General features: G+C 43.7%; 1 protein-coding gene across 11 annotated transcripts in view; it reads right to left on the bottom strand.

The window, feature by feature from the left end:
• Nucleotides 1-20,235, bottom strand: part of ADGRL3 (adhesion G protein-coupled receptor L3) — a 555,597-nt gene that overhangs the window by 122,556 nt on the left and 412,806 nt on the right. For all 11 annotated transcript variants that reach the window (XM_081844774.1, XM_081844780.1, XM_081844782.1 and 8 more), the window contains 5 exons: nt 19,060-19,098; nt 16,982-17,165; nt 16,029-16,151; nt 8,491-8,699; nt 7,101-7,277 (listed from right to left, as the gene is read on the bottom strand). In XM_081844774.1, the coding sequence (XP_081700900.1) occupies nt 7,101-7,277; nt 8,491-8,699; nt 16,029-16,151; nt 16,982-17,165; nt 19,060-19,098 (732 nt within the window). The remainder of the gene's footprint in view (nt 1-7,100; nt 7,278-8,490; nt 8,700-16,028; nt 16,152-16,981; nt 17,166-19,059; nt 19,099-20,235) is intronic.

The raw sequence follows: 20,235 nt of genomic DNA, 5'->3' as shown, positions 1-20,235 counted from the left end.
GAAGAACATCAAACTCAGTTAATTAAAGAACTGGGGCCAATTAAAAACTTTCTCTCAGAATGTTTGGGTTTGCTCACCTCCCTGATTGACTGGTCAGGAGGAAGGAGGACTGCCACTTTCACAGAGAAGCCAGCAACAAGCCAATTGGAGATGAAACCCAGCCCAACATCAAAGAAAGGAAAACAAGCAGAGCTAAACTAGTCCAGGGAAAAGTTCTGGCCACTAGGAAACCTTCCTTAAAGGGAAAGAGCTCAATGCACAAGAAGAAGTCGAAGAATGTGAAAATGGGTCGAAAGGCTAAGCTGCCCTCTTGGACTGGGAAAATGAATTTCTCAAAGTTATTCAAGATTCTGGAGAACTCAAGCACAAAGAACCCCAGCATTACAACGCCAACTAAGAGCCAAAGCCCAAACATTTTAAATAATCATCAGGTGGCTAGCCCTCCAAGGCTAGTAAAACAATCGCTGCCCTCTAGTGGAAAACTAAAGAAAACTCCAGACCTTAAGCAAGAAACTCCCCAGAAGGGAGTACAAAAGAGCCAGAACTTAATTTTAATTAAACATAAACTAGTCCTCCTCCCTCTCTTCAAGCATGGAGGCCTTTTCACGCCTGCACAACAGAGAATTTATATACTTAAGAAAATTGACTTAGTCATCAGAGGCCTTATTCCAGCAGAAAATATTGTCAGCGTGAAATTTCTTCCATTTGATAAGGCCCAAAACAGAGTTGTGGTGACCTTTAAGGACTGGTCGGTAACTAAACAAATCTTGGACAAGAGGGACAGGCTCCAGAGGGCTGGCCTGTTGGTGACCCGCCTATTCGAAGAGTCCGGCGTTCCACCATCTCTCTTAGGAACACGCAAAGCCTACTAGTCTGCGCATAGAATTGGAAATGGCTTCTGAAAACTACAAACAAGTCCAACCGGAGGCAGTTAAAATTTCCAAACAGAAGGCTAAGCTCCAAAAAATTTTACTCCCAAAAAAGATTCCTTAAATGAAAAGGAGCTGCTTTTTTTAGCCTCCCTTGAGCAGATTCAACAGTCCCAGGATGCGTTAATAGCTAGGTTACAAACCATTAAAAAATCCTTACTCCTCCAAGGCTTTTCTGCTCCTTTGGAATTTAACTATGCTACCAACACAACAAAGCCCTTATCCAACGAAGACTGGACACAGTGCCGGTTCCTGTCCCCCGAAGAAGTGGGTTCTCCCACACACCCCTTAATACCTCAAACAACAACACATCAGATAGAACTTGCCATGCCAATGAGTAGGAACGGTTCAATTTTTGTGGACGCCTCAGGATCCTTAGATGACATTCAGGTGGAGGATTGAAAGACAGATACAGCGAGGGGACACCATGCCAGGGAAACAAAACTCACTAAGCTAGTCCCTACCACAAATGATCTTAACAGCCCACTCCACCTCTACAAAAACATTCATTCCATCATCCTAAAGAACAAACGGAGGAGCCTACCTTTATTCCCCTCACCACCATATTTCCACATCTTATCGTGGAATGTGGCGGGCTGGCTGTCTAAGCAGGGTGATGCTGATCTTCTGGATTTCCTCTCAAAATTCCAGATTATTTGTTTGTTGTGAATGGTACCAGTGGGAGGGAGGCAGCAGGATTAGCTTACACATGGGTCTGCCACTGGTATACCTAGCTCTACCCTTTGTTGTTTAGTCGTTTAGTTGTGTCCAACTCTTTGTGACCCCCTGGACCAGAGCACGCCAGGCCCTCCTGTCTTCCACTGCCTCCCGCAGTTGGGTCAAACCCATGCAGGTAGCTTCGAGAAGACTGTCCCACCATCTCGTCCTCTGTCATCCCCTTCTCCTTGGGCCCTCCATCTTTCCCAGCATCCGGGTCTTTTCCAGGGAGTCTTCTCTTCTCCTGAGGTGGCCAAAGTCTTGGAGCCTCAGCTTCAGGATCTGTCCTTCCAGTGAGCACTCAGGGCTGATTTCCTTCAGAATGGAGAGGTTTGATCTTCTGGCAGTCCATGGGACTCTCAAGAGTCTCCTCCCTTAGCTCTACCCTTAGTTACAAAGAATTCTAATCAATGGTAAATGCCTTTATATATAGTACTGAGGTGACTCTGGCTCCCTAGACATGCCCCAAAGGGAACAGATATACACTTAATTCAGATGGAGGCCCAAATGTGCCCCACATTTTGAAGACACACGTTTTGCCCACACTACCAGTTTACCACATACAAGCACCAAAGCAATGGTGTTCTTCTGCAATGTGTATTTGCTGCAGGTTAATGCATGCTGCAGGCTAAGGCAGTTGCAGCTGATTTGAATCCCATATATTTACTCATCAGTCATTAAACTTCAGTCAGGAGAAAATGATTACAAGAGGGATTTTTTTTTTTAAAAAATGAAAAGAATATAGCTTTGAAAAGCAAAACGTTATTAAAGTACTTCAGCACTGAATCCTACTTTTTTTTTGTCGCTGACACACACACACATTTGTATGTCAGTCATACAACCATGCACCAATGGGGAATCTGAAGTTTACAACCCTCCCCCTCTTTCTTTTTTCCTTTCTCCTCCTGTGATGAGGCTGCATTTTAATGTTTTAATGTTTTAATGTTGTATTTTAATCTTGTTTTTAAGTTGTATTTATTCAACTTGTTTTTATTATTGCTTGTTAGCCGCCCTGAGCCTGGCCTTGGCTGGGGAGGGCGGGGTATAAATAAAATGTATTATTATTATTATTATTATTATTTTGTATATTCGTCATGGACCAACCTATGGGGCTATAACATATGATTCAATAGGGGAGAAGGCAGGTCTTAACTACTTTATCAAGAAATTGCACAGCAGTTTGGTAGTAGCACATGGGGCACAAAACCATATGCCCAAAGGCGGCTTCCTGTTGCAGAAACACAGGGTGGACAGGTCTGAGAAATGCAATTTTTACTCTTTCACAGTACAGTGGTGCCCCACAAGATGAATGCCTCACAAGACGGAAAACTCGCTAGACAAAAGAGTTTTCCGTTTTGGAGGTGCTTCGCAAAACGAATTTCCTATGGGCTTGCTTCGCAAGACGAAAATGTCTTGCGAGTTCCTGCGGGTTTTTTTCCCTCCCCCACTTTTCTAAGCCGCTAAGCCGCTTATCCGCTAAGCCGCTAAGCCGCTAAAAGCCGCTAAGCCGCTAATAGTGCTAATCCGCTAAGCTGTCAATGGGCTTGCTTTGCAAGACGAAAAAACCGCTAGACGAAGAGACTCGCGGAACGGATTCTTTTCATCTTGCGAGGCACCACTGTAAAAGCAAATCTTTTCAGAAGCAATAGGGACATGAGTCTTCATTTTAAGTGAGCTGCAGTTACCAGAAGTTTGAAAGCCTGTATTAGACTCTTGGCCATTTCCGCTGTCTCCCGTCCTGGCCTCCTTAACAGCATGTAGCCTCTTTACATATTAGGCTAGGGATGGCATGAAGCTGTGGCTATCCAGATGTTCAACAACTCGCGCTAATTCCCAGCCAGCAAAGCCATTGGCCAGGTATGATGGGAGACAGCGTTCAACAGCTGGACAGCCTCAAGTTCACCATCTCTGTGTGTGATTTTCCTTTAGCTGCTTCCTCCTTCTCTACTTACCTTTCAATAAGGCTCCTGTGTTTCATTTTCCTGTGTATATTAATTCCCTCCCTTCAATCGCCTTCATAGTTTCCCTGCCACCTACAACCTTTTTCTTGCTAACTTGCCTTACACAACGTCTGCTCTTCATGGAGGTCTGTCTGATGATTTGATAACCAAACTGACAATGATACCTTCCTTCACAGAAACCGCACTGTGCACTTTCTGTAGCTGATGATTTCGTACCCTGGGAAGGTAGGTGAACTAGAGACTTCAAACCACTGGAACAAGACACTTTAGTGTATTAGAATACAGATGTTGAAACGCCCTCCAAACAGAATTCTGAACATTTGATTCTGGTTCTTCCTCAGAAAGCAATATTCCTCAGAAAGCCAGGGCTGAACTGATATTACCCTTGCTGGTACCTTTCCCAGGAAAATCAGAGGCTCACTATGTCAGGTTCCTATTGGAAGACCGGACAAACGCTAGAACATTAGCAGTGGCAAAGTTTTTGTCGGTGGTTGCAAGAACCAATGATCCCTATATTCTGAACAAAATGCTTGTTTAACCTGGAGGTAGGCTGTATGAATTGTGTATTGCTTTGTAACGATTTGTTGGGTCTCTGGACCGTAATGAAGGTCGATTGATATTTCTGTACGGCTGAAGAAGAACCTCCTTTTCTTTCTGTTCACTTCTGTCCTTGATCAGTTACATACTTTTTGGTAGCCATCTTAATAAGTTTTCATCGGCACCAGGGAAACAGAATAATATAACAAAATAAGAAAGATGAAGGATTCTGCAATGTTGCAATATTTCATGAGATGCACATTCTTGTATAAAGGTGGCTTAGCATATGTAGAACACATAGAATACTGCTGGCACTTCATTAGTGGTGGTAGTAGCAGCAGCATATGAGAAAGGAGGCAACTGCAGAGCAACCCCCGATGATTTTTCTCATAAATTCAAGTGATTCAGTCTTAGTCCTAATTTAATAGCTGACACGTCATTAAAGCCTTTCTTGACTCAGAGAAATTTTCGGAAGAGTAAATCTAAAGAGAATGCCAGAGACTACTAAGAGGAGTGCTTCTTCTGCATTTCACGGCCTTCGGGGGCCATTATTTACACACACTGTGTGTGTATCCTGTCCTTGACGATGGTCTGGAGACTGCAGCTAGCGCATAATGCTGCAGCCGGAGTGTTAATGGGTCTGACAGCATACAATCATATTACATATTGCCCTGGTTGCTGAGTAATCACCAGGCCCAATTCCAGGTTCCAGTCTTGACATATAAAATCCTCAGAACCGTTCACTTCACCCTGTATTGCCCAGTCCAACATCAAGGTAAATTAGGGCTATCTTGTTAATTGAACCATCTTTGAGTGTGGTTCACGGTTCTGTGGCTAGCAGGAGGGCCTTCTCAGCAATGTTGCCCCCAGTCTGAAACATCCTGTCCCCAAGATTGAGCTAGCTTCCCCCACTCCACAGAGACATGAGACATCACGTTGCATTTTGGGAGGAGTCAGGGGTGGAGCCGACCACGGTGGATGGCAGAGCCTTCTCTCTCACCCTTGGCCTCTGTTGGGAAACTCTGTACGTGCAGCTACTCACACAGAGTCAATTAAGGTTTGGCAGACAGCCAGAAGGCAATCTGAAGGAGTAAGTCTGCCTGGTGATAACAGAGGCATGAAGACAGCTTCCTGATTGGTCAAGCTCTTTCACAGGAGTGATAATTAATGGCTCACTAACTGGAATGTGTCAGTTCAGGAGTTCAGTGTTCAGAATTCTGTGTCAGTGTAGGAGTTGTGAGTCGTGTCAGAGAGAGCTAGCATAAGATCCGTGTTCTGTTCCTGTATATAGTCCACTGTATATAATAAACACCTAACTACAAGTTCCTGGTTCCTGCTTTGTCTATCCTGTCTGCAGCCAAGTCGCCAATTGCTTCCGTGGATTCTGTGTGTACTCTGCTAGGTCTGGCTAAGGTCCTGCAACAAGTCGGAAAGTTGTGAAACACCAAATAGGTTTTGCCAATAGCCTCTGCCATGGGCTAGTCGGCAGCGGCCCACTCTCTGCTTCCCAATGGGAAGCCTCCCTCAGGGCTGGCCGGTGCAGGGAGCCCCACTGTTTGGGGTCAAGGAGAGGACGGGAGATGGAGGCAGGTGCCAGGGGGTGGCAGCAACAATGGTCATCACACCCTCTTCCGAAGCTGCCTTCTCATGGCTCCATCAGTCGCCTGCCTCAGCTGTGAGCAGAGAATGGGGGGGGGGCGACACCTGTGACGCGTCAACAGAGAGCAACCACCTCCTTTACTCCAATGGCCAGCCAACTAATGGCTATTCTGCACCTACTTGCATGCAAGGCCCCACCTCAAAATGCAAAAGTGCAAATAGGATTTCAGCCAGACTGTTCATTAAAACATTATGCTAAAAAAGCGCAGTTAAACCATGTGTGTGTGTGTGTGTGTGTGTGTATAAAAGGTTTTAAACAGCACTTGAATTTTAACTCAGAAATAAGCAGGCAAGCAGTGGAACTGGCACGGTATTGTTGCAATATGATCAGTATATTTGTTCCCCCACAAGCACCCTGATGGCTGTGGTCTATGCCATTCGAAGTTTCCAATTGGAACTATAATCTAGCCCATATTCAATTAGCTTATTAACTCAGTTTTGCCAAATGTGATGCTGTAATCTAGATAAATGACAACCACAGCATTATTCAAGCCACTAAACTAGTAACCCAGATAAAAAAACACACACAGCAAAATGGGTTAGGCAGGATTTATTCTTGACAAGAATATGCTGGTTTCTACTAATTCTGCCGCTGCATTGTTATCAAGATGCATAGAACCTGATCCCTTTAGTGTATGTTCCAGTATCTTCCCTGGTATCAGTCTATAGTTTTGAAGATTCTCTGTTTCCCTGTTTTTGAAGACTGCCATCTTACCTATTATCTAGGAATTCTCAAAAGGTGATACACAAAGTTTCTGAGAGTATATCTGCACATTTAGCATGCTAGGATGCCGTTCACCTGGCTCTGAAGAACTCACTAGGGATTTCCTGACTAACTGCTTATCAATCCTGAACTGCAATCCTGACTCCTCATCAGTAACACAATTTATGCAATGTTAGTCGAGTTTCCTTTGGGAAGAGAACAGAGGCACATTAGAAGTTCAATAGTTTCCACCTTCTCTTTGTCATTTTGCCATCCTTAGGGAGCAGTGGATCTATTGCTTTCTTCCTTTTCTTTGAACATACCTTAAAATACACTTTTTTTGTTGCTCTTGGCACTCCAGCTTCAGCTCATTCTGAGCTTTATCTTTCCTGACACTGCTTTTTCCCATTGGGCCATTTGCACAATTCCCACTGGACCATTCTGTGGCAAATGGGAACATCGCCAAGTCTCACCAAACCCCCATGTGGCACGGAAGAACGTCACTGCAGCAAAGCATCCTAAATGATTCCGGCAACTGTAGCAACAAGAACTAGAATAAGTGTCTTCTGGTTAAAGAAGATGAGCCATTCCTACCTTCACTTCCACATGGGCCATCAGAACAGCAAAGTTGGTAAGGTGGTTACAGCAGCAAGTTGTGTGCGTCTTGTTTGTTGTCAAAAGCCGACATCCTTGAGTTGACCAGTATCCTGTCATTGTGCGTTTCGAATAGCTCCAGAAAGAACAGTTAGGGTTGAAATTTTCCTCTGACTGCTATGGGGAAGAAAGAAATACATGCAATAGAAATGATGACGCTTTAAACATATTTCCTTTCTCCCAGCTGCAATCAGCAGAGGTTGGTGAGTTAAAAATTCTACCTGTGCACGTTTTAGAAAGTTTGCTGTCCTTTTCACTTTAGCTAAATGGGGTCTTATTTCTTTGTTCCTTATTTATTTTGGTCATAAAACTATAATGAGTACTTCGGAACTAACCTACTATATTTCAACTGAAGAACAAAGGAATTACTCTATGAGAGTTAAAACAGTGATAAGTAAAGTAAAGGGACCCCTGACCATTAGGTCCAGTCGTGACCGACTCCGGGGTAGCGGCGCTCATCTCGCTTTATTGGCCGAGGGAGCCAGCGTACAGCTTCCGGGTCATGTAGCCACCATGACTAAGCCGCTTCTGGCGAACCAGAGCAGCGCACGGAAACACCGTTTACCTTCCCACTGGAGCAGTACCTATTTATCTACTTGCACTGGCGTCCTTTCGAACTGCTAGGTTGGCAATAGCTGGGACCGAGTAACGGGAGCTCACTCTGTCGTGGGGATTCAAACTGCCGACCTTCTGATTGGCAAGCCCTAGGCTCTGTGGTTTAACCCACAGTACCACTTGCAATTTTGGCAAATGGACAATTGCCAGTCTCCCTCAGCGCCAGGATAAAATAATACTAGGATTGTTACTAGCCCCTTGGCAGGAAAGCTACATATCAAATAAATGAGTCTCATTTTTAAATAAGCATTATGGAATAGTTAAATTAACAATCAAACAATAAGGTTTCTAATTAGTAGATAAACATTTTTCTATATGATGAGCATGAGGCCTTTCTTCATTTAAAACTGTAATAGACAATAAATATCTAAAGCTCTACCATCCACGACTATTCTACCACCAACTGCCTTTTGTTAAATATCCTGATTAGTTTTTATATGCTGATATTGTTGATTGTGGTCTTTACAAATGTAATTTACTCTTCTTTTCTTTTTAATAAGCCACCCTGGAAGGTTTCATATCCTGAAATACAGGATATAAATGAAAAGGGAATAAAAGCAAACATCAAAACATAATTTGAGCCACAATGCTTTGACTAAAAAGAAATGATATATGTGAGGAAAATCTCAAAATGTTTTCTGGCATGTTTTTAGGAGAGAGGGAAAAACAAGCAGACTGAAATATGTGGTCTTCTGGAAGGCAAATAGCTCCTTACCTTGATGTGTCTGACAGTGAACACAACAGGATCAGCCAGATAAACCTTATTGCTGAATTCTTTATTTATTGCTGCTGTAATAATGGGGGAATTCACGATGACAGAGTGATTGGTAGATAAGGCTTCCATCCCCAGCTTCATGCTGGCATTTTCTGTGGACAGGTAGGGGCCCAGGTTGTTGTATAGGACAAAAGCCACTCTGATTTCACCTGGAAGGAGAAAACGGCATAATGGGGAGATTAAGATAGCTCCCCTCCCACCCGTAACCTTTTGCTCTGAGTTTGCTCATCTTGCAGTGAACACATCACAACGAATATGTCGTATTCTATCCACGTTTCTCATAGGAAAAGCTTTTTACTGCTGCTCCCAACGTTTTCCAAAAGCAAATGTGAATTTTCACGGACACAACAGCCGTGGTAATGGCCTGATCACTTTGAAGTTACTTTTCACAGACGCTGGTGGCTAGGAGAGGTTCTTCAGAAGCTGAGCAGAGGAAGTCACAATAACATCACAGAAAGAGCTATGGCAGTGGTGCTGAGGAAACCTACACATTTTGTGGCAGTGCTTCTTCCACTAAGTGCAAAGTTGCAGGAGGGTTCGGCTTGCCATTAACTAATAACAAACCTAGTCCTGCTAGGACTAGGCATTCGAATTCTTCAACAGGACGAAAAGGAAAAAATAAATACCTGTATCTATTAATGCTATCAAAAAATATGTTTCTTGTACATTCTGATCAAAATGCCTGTTCCAGCATATTACAAACACAATTCAATTAACCAGCTAATTTCTATACATGTTAAGCAGGAACCTTCTCCATTTACAGACCACTTCAATTCTTACTATTATAATTAAGATTAATTATAATTCCCTAGTGTTCTGTCGATACTTTACATGTTTTTAATGAAGCAAACAAAAACGTACTGGAGGCATAAATATTAAACATTCAATTTCTGTTAACTCTTTAAACACCCTTCTAATTTTTTGTACACTCTCCAGACAGGCACACATAATAGAATGCAGTCTCATAATCCCCAGAAAATGTACTTTTTCACCTGAGTAAGATGTATCTTGTAGTGAAATAGTAGATATAGAATAATTTGATTAGTAAATGTTCTATGTGTCTACTAGTACAGTGGTGCCTTGCAAGATGAAATTAATCCGTTCTGCGAGTCTCTTTGTCTTGCGGTTTTTTCGTCTTGCGAAGCACGGCTATTAGCGGCTTAGCAGCTATTAACAACTTAGCGGCTTTAAGAAAAAGGAAACAAACTCGCAAGACGTTTCGTCTTGCGAAGCAAGCCCATAGGGAAATTCATCTTGCAGAACGACTCAAAAGACGGAAAACTCTTTCGTCTTGCGCGTTTTTCGTCTTGCGAGGCATTCGTCTTGCGAGGTACCACTGTATCTCCACATAATAAATTTATTCCATTTTCTCTTAAACCTATATTTTTGATCCCACTTCTATCCACACGTTCCTTTAACAGTGCTGTACACAGAGATCTAGAGTGATCACAGTGTCAGACTAGGACCTGGGAGACCAGGGTTCAAATTCCCAATCAGCCGTGAAGTTCACTGAGTGACTTTGGACCACTCGCTGCTTCTCAGCCTAACCTAACTCTCAAGGTTTCTTGTGGGAATCAATTGAGGAGGAGAACCAGGTACACCACCTTGTGATCCTTGGGAAAAGGGTGGGATAGGAATGCAATAAACAAACAAACATTGGCCTTTAACGAATATAATCTTGATAAAATTGAGGGAATGAATTCCTAATTGCCTTATCTGTGTAAGAAAGGGTATTAATTGAAGATAATAAAGCGATAACAGCCTAATACTGTCAACCATAGGTTGACAGATCACAGAACAGTCATACCTTGGTTGTTGAACGCCTTGGTACTCGGACGTTTTGGCTCCGGTTTGTGAACATTCTTTGGAAGCCAAACATCCAATGCAGCTTCCAATTGAGTGCAGGAAGCTCCTGCAGCCAATCAGAAATTGTGCTTTGGTTTTCGAACCGTTTTGGGAGTCAAACGGACTCCCGGAACAGATTAAGTTCGACAACCAAAGTACGACTGTATTGTATTTCCCCATTAAAAAACAAATCTATTCTTTTTTGTGTGCCAAAATTCTAGACTTGTTGCTGAAGATCATAAATAGTGTAACATTAGTTCTATATGTAATTACATGTTTATTACCAGGATGTAATTAAGTTTGAACCAAGTCCCTGGCTGGGAGGTTCAGGGAGCTTCACCCTGAGCTGCACACCAGTTACGAAGAAGAAAGCATTGAGGCGAAAGTGAAGATCGAGCTTAATGCAAATATATTCTGAACAGCAAGCTGCTGTAGAAGGAAGAGGAAGAGAGCAATTCTACAAGGAACTCCAGGAATTGTAGCAGAGGGCTCGTCCACACTAGTCCCGTGCTTCGAAGCATGGGTCCAAGCGGTTTTCCATCTGCCCTGTTGCTTTCCCCAGGAATACCAGCTATTTACCACTGAATCAGAGCAAACGTAAAGGTAAAGGTAAAGGTAAAGGGACCCCTGACCATTAGGTCCAGTCGTGGCCGACTCTGGAGTTGCGGCGCTCATCTCGCTTTATTGGCCGAGGGAGCCAATTTGTCCTCAGACAGCTTCAGCCTCAGAACATTTGTCCTCAGACAGCTTCAGGGTCATGTGGCCAGCATGACTAAGCCGCTTCTGGTGAGCCAGAGCAGCGCACGGAAACGCCGTTTACCTTCCCGCCGGAGCGGTACCTATTTATCTACTTGCACTTTGACGTGCTAGGTTGGCAGGAGCAGGGACCGAGCAACGGGAGCTCACCTCGTCACAGGGATTCGAACCGCCGACCTTCTGATCGGCAAGCCCTAGGCTCTGTGGTTTAACCCACAGCGCCACCCGCGTCTGTAAATCTGCAGAAAACCCAACTGACATTTGTTCTGATTCAGTGGCAAACAAGTGATTTTCCTGGTGGGAAACCGAAGGACGAGCCCCAAGAGACGGGAGGACTATGCCATCTTCTGCGACTCCAGAAGAAAAAGCGCCAGAGCTCTTTAGTTCTTGCTAAAATGTCCTACGCCCAGGAAAAAGCCAAAGAGGCATGGAAGTGGACTGGCTTCAGAAGGAAGGGCAGGAGCCATAATAACCAGGATATTCCAGAGACAGTGGGAACCTGTGTCGCTGACAGAATTTCTAGGCCCCAAAGTGTCTATGAGAAAACAATAAGCCTCCAGTTTCCCAAGTGTGCAGAATTGACACTAGATCCCAAGGCCAAGGAAAGGGCAGCTGTCACTCGTACATAATTGATATGGATATACATGCCACACTTGTTCTACATACAAACCAGTCAGCCAGAAACGTGAGGAGCTTAAGCAAAGAGACATAAATGAGTTAAATGGCACCAATCAATTCTTTAACTTTTCAAAAAAGCCTCTGCAGGGAGGAAGGAGAGGTGGCCCATTCTACAGGTGTGCGCCAGTGATACTTGGGCACTGAGCAGTATACCTAAATATTTAGCTCTCTTTTTCCATATAGTATGATGCGAGAAAGAAATTCCAAAACAGATAATCTGTATTTAAACACAGCAACTCAGGATTTTGCTTCATTAAGCTTATAAACCATAGTCTTTTGTATGTAATATTCAGCCCTTCATTGTCACTGTGAGAACAACACAATCTGTACAAAACTAAAGCCTTTTCTTCAGTCCAAAGTTTAATTTCTTTTACTCTATTATCATCCTTTACATTCGTTGCTATGCTGTCATCAATTAGGCCAAAGAGGTAGGTTTTAGGCAAGTCACTTTTATTCAGCCTCCGTGTGAAATATGTGGATAATAATACCCATTATACAGGGTTGCCGTAAGGATTAAAGCAAAATGGTGTGTGTTGCAAGTGCTGGACATGTGAAAGGTGAACATAATGCATTGTTCTTCTTGTCATAATTGTTGATTTTATTATTTATATATTTATTTGAGGTCTCCAAAACCCTCAGGGCCTTTTCAGATGTTACATCCTGACATTGCACTCCAAAACCTCCAAATAACACCCAAGAAGGTTGGGGTAATTGGGGTGGTGTGCTAAGATGAACCTGCAATTTCACAGCTGAAAAACTCACACCTACCCACTGGAATTCCCAAGTTTTCATTAAAAAAGGCACTTAAGGAGAAGTAGCGATAGAATGCCCAGTGAAAAACACTGTAAGATTACTGATCAAGCCTTTGAGATAACTCATTTGCATCTAGAAGAAGCAAGGACACAAAGAAGCTGAGTCCCCCAAAACAGTATAGACAGTTCAGAAATGGAGAAACAAAGAAAGTTCTGCAGAATAAAAAAGGAGCCTGAACAAAACTACCAGAGGTACAAATATCAATAGCCTAGAGGAATAGGAAGAAAAAATATAATCCAAAAAGATATAAAGCATCAGTACCAGAAGAAACAAAACTACTGGTTAGGGATGGATAGATGACTATATTTCTGATCTGTGTCAGTTTCATGAGTTCATTCCTGTTTGCACAGTATAATTTATAATATATTTTCACATCCTGAAAGAACATGGTATCCTGGAAAGAGCACAGGTCACAAACAGGCAGGCTAAGCCCGTTATTTTGGAGGCATAGAAGGTAAACAACTATTACCCATGAATGGGGGGGGGGGAATACTATTTCCTGGGCTCATGGTAAGTTTAAAACTGTTAGGCATGATAGGCTAGCCTTCCTTTCTACAGCCACCCCACATTCATCCTGTCTTGAGCACAAAGCACCAACATGAAGCAAGAAATGCTGAGACACAGAAGAATATAGGTATTAGGATTAGGACAAGCATCATGATGAGCTTCATTTGACAGCCGTGTGAGGAATAAACCTATTCAACGGAACAAACTTGACTTGTTCATTTGAAGTCCATTCAACTTTACCAATGGAAGCAACGGTTTAGAGCAGTGTTTCCCAACCTTGGGTCTCCAGCTGTTTTTGGACTACAACTCCCATCATCTCTTGCTAGCAAGACCAATGGTCAGGGATGATGGGAATTGTAGTCCAACAGCAGCTGGAGACCCAAGGTTGGGAAACACTGGTTTAGAGGCATGGGATAAAAAAAAATTGGTATGTGTTATGACATTTTAAAAAAATATAAGTGAACCCATACAGCACATTGGTAGATTATTTTTTTTAAAAAAAAATCAAGCAGTTTATACATTTTCTAAAAAAATAAATTTCTGAGTGAAACCTATGTAGGTCACAGTTTTTTTTCTCATGCCAGGGGGTGCCCTTTGGCAAAACATGCCAGCAACGCTGCTGATGGACAGAAGCAGGGCCTGCACCTTCTTCCAGGTGATTTTGCACCTGACATTATTACAAAGTGGGGTGGGAAGAAGCAGAACTGCAGCCACTTCCTCACTAAGAAAAATAGCACCATAAACACTGTTCGCTGCACCTTGGGCCAGTCAATCAAAGCAGGACCTTCAACAAACTGGTCATGGTTGATGGACCATGTAAAGACATGACCTTCTTGCCCACAGCTAGAAAATGAACGTGAAGATTCTTTACATACAAAAGGTCCAGGTTTCCCCTTTAAAAAATGTCAGATCTCATAGCTAAGAAATCCCACTCTGCCTGACACCCTGGAGAGATGCTACCAGGCAGAGTGGATGGGATTCGGCTAGATCAGGGGTCTGCAACCCGCGGCTCCGGAGCCGCATGTGGCTCTTTTACACCTTTGCCGCGGCTCCGGGGCGGATACTAGCGAGGGAGGAGGCGCATTGTGTGCCCCGACACTCCCCACTGTGGCGGGTGCTGTACTGGCTGTGACGTCGCATGGGGCGGTGCGTGCATTAGTCACGCACCGTCCCGACGTCACCTTCCCGCCCGCTGTCAGATCGGAGGGCAGCGGCGCGCATGCTTTAAATGTCGCAATGGTTTTGCGGCTCCCAGGTTTTTTTCTTCGGAAACGGGTCCAAGTGGCTCGTTTTGTCTTAAAGGTTGCAGACCCCTGGGCTAGATGGACCAATGGTTTTGACTTTCTAATGCAGCCCAATATATGCGGTTAAGTGGTTGGAGCAAAACATTTATTGTTTTATTATTTTACACAACACTTACATGTCAAGATGGCTTCTAAGTGGTTTACAACTACAAAAACCAATGCATCATTCAAACATACAAGTTCCATCAGCGTACTAAAACATCCTTAATTGAAATATATAATAAAACAAGAAGAATGACAATTAAAACAGCTTAGGAAAAATGCCCAAATCACACCCTAGTTAAAACTATGCAGGTAGAAGCATTGCCATCAGAGAACAGTGCCTCCAACTCCCAAACCACTGAGATGGTCCACAATGATACCACAGCCAGTGGTACCCAAAGCCACTGTAAGATCCATCAGCAGTAGTAGAGTTTCACTCTCCCTGTCTCTCCTTTGAAGGGAGACATCTGTCAGGGCAACCAGGGCCCATAGAAGAAGAGAAGAAGAGTTTGGATTGGATATCCCGCTTTATCACTACCCGAAGGAGTCTCAAAGCGGCTAACAATCTCCTTTCCCTTCCTCCCCACAACAAACACCCTGTGAGGTGAGTGAGGCTGAGACTTCAGAGAAGTGTGACTGGCCCAAGGTCACCCAGCAGCTGTATGTGGAGGAGCAGGGAAGCGAACCCGGTTCACCAGATTATGAGTCCACCGCTCTTCACCACTACACCACATAGCATGCCTGAATTCAGATTGGAATGGGTTCAGATAATCCGTTCCAACAGTGTCAGCAGCTGAACCACCACCACCCTTTTGAGCACTTTACCCCCCAAGGGCATGTTACAAGACTGGGCGGTTGCTGTCAAACACCTCAGAGTCCAGGTAGGGCTTTTTCAGAAGTGGGCCTGCCACTACCTCCTTCAAAACAGTTGGGGAATTATCAGATTCAGTAAGTCCCTCACCCTAACAAGGCGGTGCGGCAGGAGCTCAAATTTTACCGAATACTCGTCTGACCATGACAAAGGGATCAATGCAATCCTTCAATATACACCCCCCCCCACCACCAAGGGTGTGTTGGTCCACCAATAACCTGGGACAGCCCTGGGGTTCTTCATCTTAAGGATACCTCCAACAACTCAGCCAAGGAGGCCACTGGGCAACAGGGTGGATGGAAAGCCAACAGCATCTTCACTCTGACCCAACCCTTGAAAACCCACCCCAAGGAAAGGGGTTTTCTGGCAAGCTGAATGGATCATAGCAACTCCTCCGCCCCAGCCTTCTGACCTCGGTTGGTGTTGCACCAGGGTAGCAGAGCTGAGTCAAATCTACTACTCCCTGTTCACATACCCACAGTTATACAGACCAGTTCAGCTCCCTCGTCCATAATCCAATCATAGATGAGGGTGGTCTTATTATACACTGACCAGACATTGAACAACAGCACCATCAGGTTAGCCGTCTCAGTTCCCTGCCAGGTAGGAAGATTCAAGGGGACAGAATGAAGCCACTGTCCCCTTCTAAAGAAGGTGAAACCATGAAGAACAGCGAACAAAATAAGATAGAAAAGCAAACAATTGTGAGGTGCTGAACTTACCATTCCGGCCATTCTGTTTCAGTGTGTTTGCTGAGAGCTGGATGGCACTTCCATAGCCTGTATTCTGTGGAAACTTCAGGTCTTCCAAGTTTCCGTCTGTGCTTAGCCTTGCAACTTCCAACTCTGTTGGTATGAAAGAAGTGAAAAATGAAATGCATGCAAAACATTCCAAAGGATATAACTGATTAGAAATTCAGGCGGCAATCAATATATATAATATTGTCCCCACACCCCCAGATAAAAACGTGAGACCCTGTAAATGGATTCTAGTATGGGCCACATCTTCCACACCAAATTCACACGCCATCTTCCACACCAAATTCACTGCTATGCAGAGTTGATCCCCTCTACGTTGGCTGATGAGAAGAGAGAGAGATCCTGCTTAGACCAGGTGGGTGAGCGAGCCTTGTTTCTCCCCTCCCTGTCAAGTCATTTACCAACCCCATGCTCAAAGCTTCCTAAAGTGTTGAACGTGGGGCTGACAACATCCCTTCCGATGTGGTTCCCAAGTAGAACCCCCCTCCACTAGGGGTTTTGAAAGATAAGCTGCGTCAGTTGCCTACCAGGTGACATCATAATGATGCCACATGATTGACAGATAGGTGGCCCCTGTCCACCTGTCAGATGGGGCCAGGCTGATCCTGATAAAGTTCTTCAGTCTTTCAAATTCCTCTACACATTTAATCCAAGCCACCAGACTGTGCCTAGAAAAATTAATTCTGCCAAAATTTAGAATGCAACACTACTTCCTTGACCTACTATTTTGGCCATGCTTTACTGATGCTCTATAGACTGCAAGTCTCACATAAATTGTTCACGGGCTGTTAAGTGTGAAAACTAAGTAACTCTTGCACAAACTACTTTATTATCACTTGTTCCTAGGAAGCCAGTGTCGATGCAAGTGAGTGGATGCAACCAAAACAAGTTTCACCCCAATTATTTCTGCTACTCACGAATGTTGTCCGTGTTCTCCCTCACGATATCAGTCTTGAGAAGGTTGTCAGCCAGTACAAAGGCACTTTCTTCCACGGTGTCCAATAACATGGTCGCTGCACGAAGCTGATCACTTGCAGGCAAGTCCCTCCACGCATTTAAAGCTTGCGGCTGCAAGAGGTTATTGACTGTTTCAACCATGGCCTGCGAAGAAGAGGAATAAGACTGATTTCCTGCGAGAGCCCCAACCACTCATTATAGAACTCAATACACCCCGTTTCACTGCCCATCCTTCTCAACTTAATCAATGTTTCTGGCTCTATGTGTGAGATGGACAACTCTCATATCTCCCTACCCATTCCCTCCACGCATTTCCCAGATTTGGGATCCAGTCTTTGCCCTGAACCCATTTTCGCAAGCCTCCATTTTCTGCAGTGCCTTGCCTTGCCGACGTCTTCACAGCTCTCTACTTGACTGAGGTGACAGCCTTGTTCCTAATTGTTCTTTATATATAGAAAAAACCTAACCAGAAACTTTCCTTTAAGTGGCAATATTGGTTTTTAACAGGGACCTAAAAAGAAGCATTGAATCAATGACAGTGACAGAAAGCTCTGTGGACCTGAATTAGGTAATTACTGTCTACAGCTAAGAAACTGCACTTAGCAATGAGGCAATCACTCTCTTGCTTAGAAGACTCAGGCCTTGTAAATGACTCAGCTTTACTTGTCACACAACAATTCATGCCTACAGAAGTTCCTCAGTTCTTTTCTGCGGGCTTGTACAAGTGGCTTGTTCTTTAGGAGATCAAGGTGTATCTGCGAGTCTTTGTTGACAGGGGATACACACTTCTTCCCTGTGAGTCCCTTCACAAGCAGATTGTGACGGAATGGGAAATGAGAAGTAATATATGTTCACCAATACATTCTGCAGCAAAATAAATATATGAACTGCAACCCATGCGCAGCTGAGATCTGAAGTGGCACTATCTCTTGACAAAGGGGATCTTGGGAGTTGTGCTTGCTATCTTACTTTATTGTGGCCATGAAATAAGTAAAAGCTGTTTGACAGCGCAGCGGACCACCTCAGTGGCAGTTTGTACCGACTGGTCATTTCTCACTAGTCTTGGCTGGCAAGGAGGAGTCCATGAGCAATAAAAATGGACACATGCTCTTATGTGAAAATTAAATGCTTAGGAATAAACAATGGTATGTTTCTTTGTCTGTGTGACCGCAGGCCTCGAAATGACATTCCTGCTGACCCAAATGAAAAGCAGATTTTCCTTGCTGTAAATATACATTAAACTCAAAACTGCTGAACTTCAACAATGGGCCACCAATCCACAAAAACCTTTCTGTGAATCCAACTGAGAGGCTGACTAAACTAACTTAAAGTCACCCAGTGAGCTTCCTGGCTGAGTGGGGATTTGAATCCAGGTCCTGCCGGACACTCTAACCACTACACCACACTGGCTCTCATAGTGGCCTTGGAAAAGGAGACCGTTTTTAGCTTCTTGACGCTGAGGTCCAGCGCCAAGGGCCTTCTGGCGGCTCTCTCAGTGCGAGAAGTGAGGTTACAGGGAACCAGGCAGAGGGCATCTCGGTGGAAATAGAGAGCTGGGCATGTATCAGAGAGTTGGGATTAGGTGTTGAATCTCCAGGCATGTTGCATCCATGGCAAATTTAATACAAGTCTGAACACATGATACAGTGATATTTTGTCAGCCTGATATGCTGTATTCACTCAAGCTCTCACCCATGGAAAAAACCCTCTGTGTCAAATATTTCTGTGAAGCTGTAAGCTCATAACTCACCAAAAACACAACACCCACAACCTGCTTAAATAATCTGCTGCAGCTGTGATTTCCTGGAGCTCTACAAATGGGATTTTTCTGCACTTGGTATCAGTTCTCTATTTGTCTTATCATTCCTTCCTTCAGTTGTTTCCCCTCATTATTTTCTTTTCTTCTTAGGAATAAAAAAAATGTCTATTTCCCCCATTACAAATTCTGTGTGGTTTTGGTGTCCACTGATGGTGCTGTAACAATAAGGAACACAAAGCCAAACTATGATATACACAGAGGGGAGGAATGTGAAAGTACCTGGACATAGGCTCTGCAGGAGCGCTCCCGTTTCTGAAGCTGTATCCATAAAGATGGTTGTTATAAACACAGAATAAAAAAGTTAGTGACAGGAGAAAGCAAAATTATATAAAACATCTACTGCAAAACTCGTTTGTCTTACAACTTGTTTCCAAGAAAGCACACTAAGCTAGGCAGTAGCAGTATTTCAATATCACTGAGGACAGGTTAGCTGCTTAATTGTTATTTATAAGAAAAGTACTAAGACAAGCTTTAAACAAAGAATCATAGAATTGTAGAGTAGGGGCCATGAGAGATAATATTTTCAATCAAAACTCTTTTTAAAAGAATTCCTTCATCCAATGACCAACTCAAGCTTATTTTGAAGCCTTCCCTGAAATTGCTCCTTGTATCTGGTCGTAGTTTTGAGATGTCCACCTCTGAGCACTACAGATAAAGGCTTCTGGATATGCAAAAATGTTTCCTCTGGGCTGCATATGAAGTACTACTACCATATGAATTCAGGCCCCAAGAGACCTCACCGCCACACCAAAATAGCCACCATTTTGCTGACTCAGATGTCATTTGCAGGATCATGTGAACTGTATTTCATTGAACATTGGTGCCCTGATCCAGAGAACGATATTCATTCATCAGGACTCCCAAATAACCAATTTACTTTCAACAGGACAAAAGTTTGGATGTGCCCATGGACGTGCAATTCTTCCAGATATTTATATACCACCTAATATAAAAACAACCTCTAAGCGATTTACAAAACCACATTCTGCCGGGCATCCAATTTACCCCTGCCACTCCTGATTTCGTTCTCTGGATTTGTGTGAAAAGCCATTACATTCTGGAGAATTATGCAAGGAAAAAGAGCAAGTGAATGACTCAGAATGTAAGCTGACTCAGAATTCAACACTCTTTAGCACAGCCTTCAGTTGTTTTGGATTACAAGCCCTACCCTGAAATCTGATCTAGCGTCTCAATGCCAAAGCCTACCGAATGCAGCAGGGTCCACTGAATATTGGGAGAGGTTTGGGTGGGAACAGGAAAGTCATCTTCCACCCAACCCTTCAGTGAGAATTTCTCTGAATCCAACTCACATTTTATTCAATTCCCAATTCAGATTCAAGAACTAATCTTTACCCCTTCTGCTTTAATCAACAATGTGCTGAACGCCGCAACAGA

This window comes from Podarcis erhardii (genome assembly GCF_964252035.2).
Source record: "Podarcis erhardii genome assembly, chromosome: 17".
Taxonomy (NCBI): Eukaryota; Metazoa; Chordata; class Lepidosauria; order Squamata; family Lacertidae; genus Podarcis; species Podarcis erhardii.
This window is presented reverse-complemented; position numbering and strand designations above follow the sequence as displayed.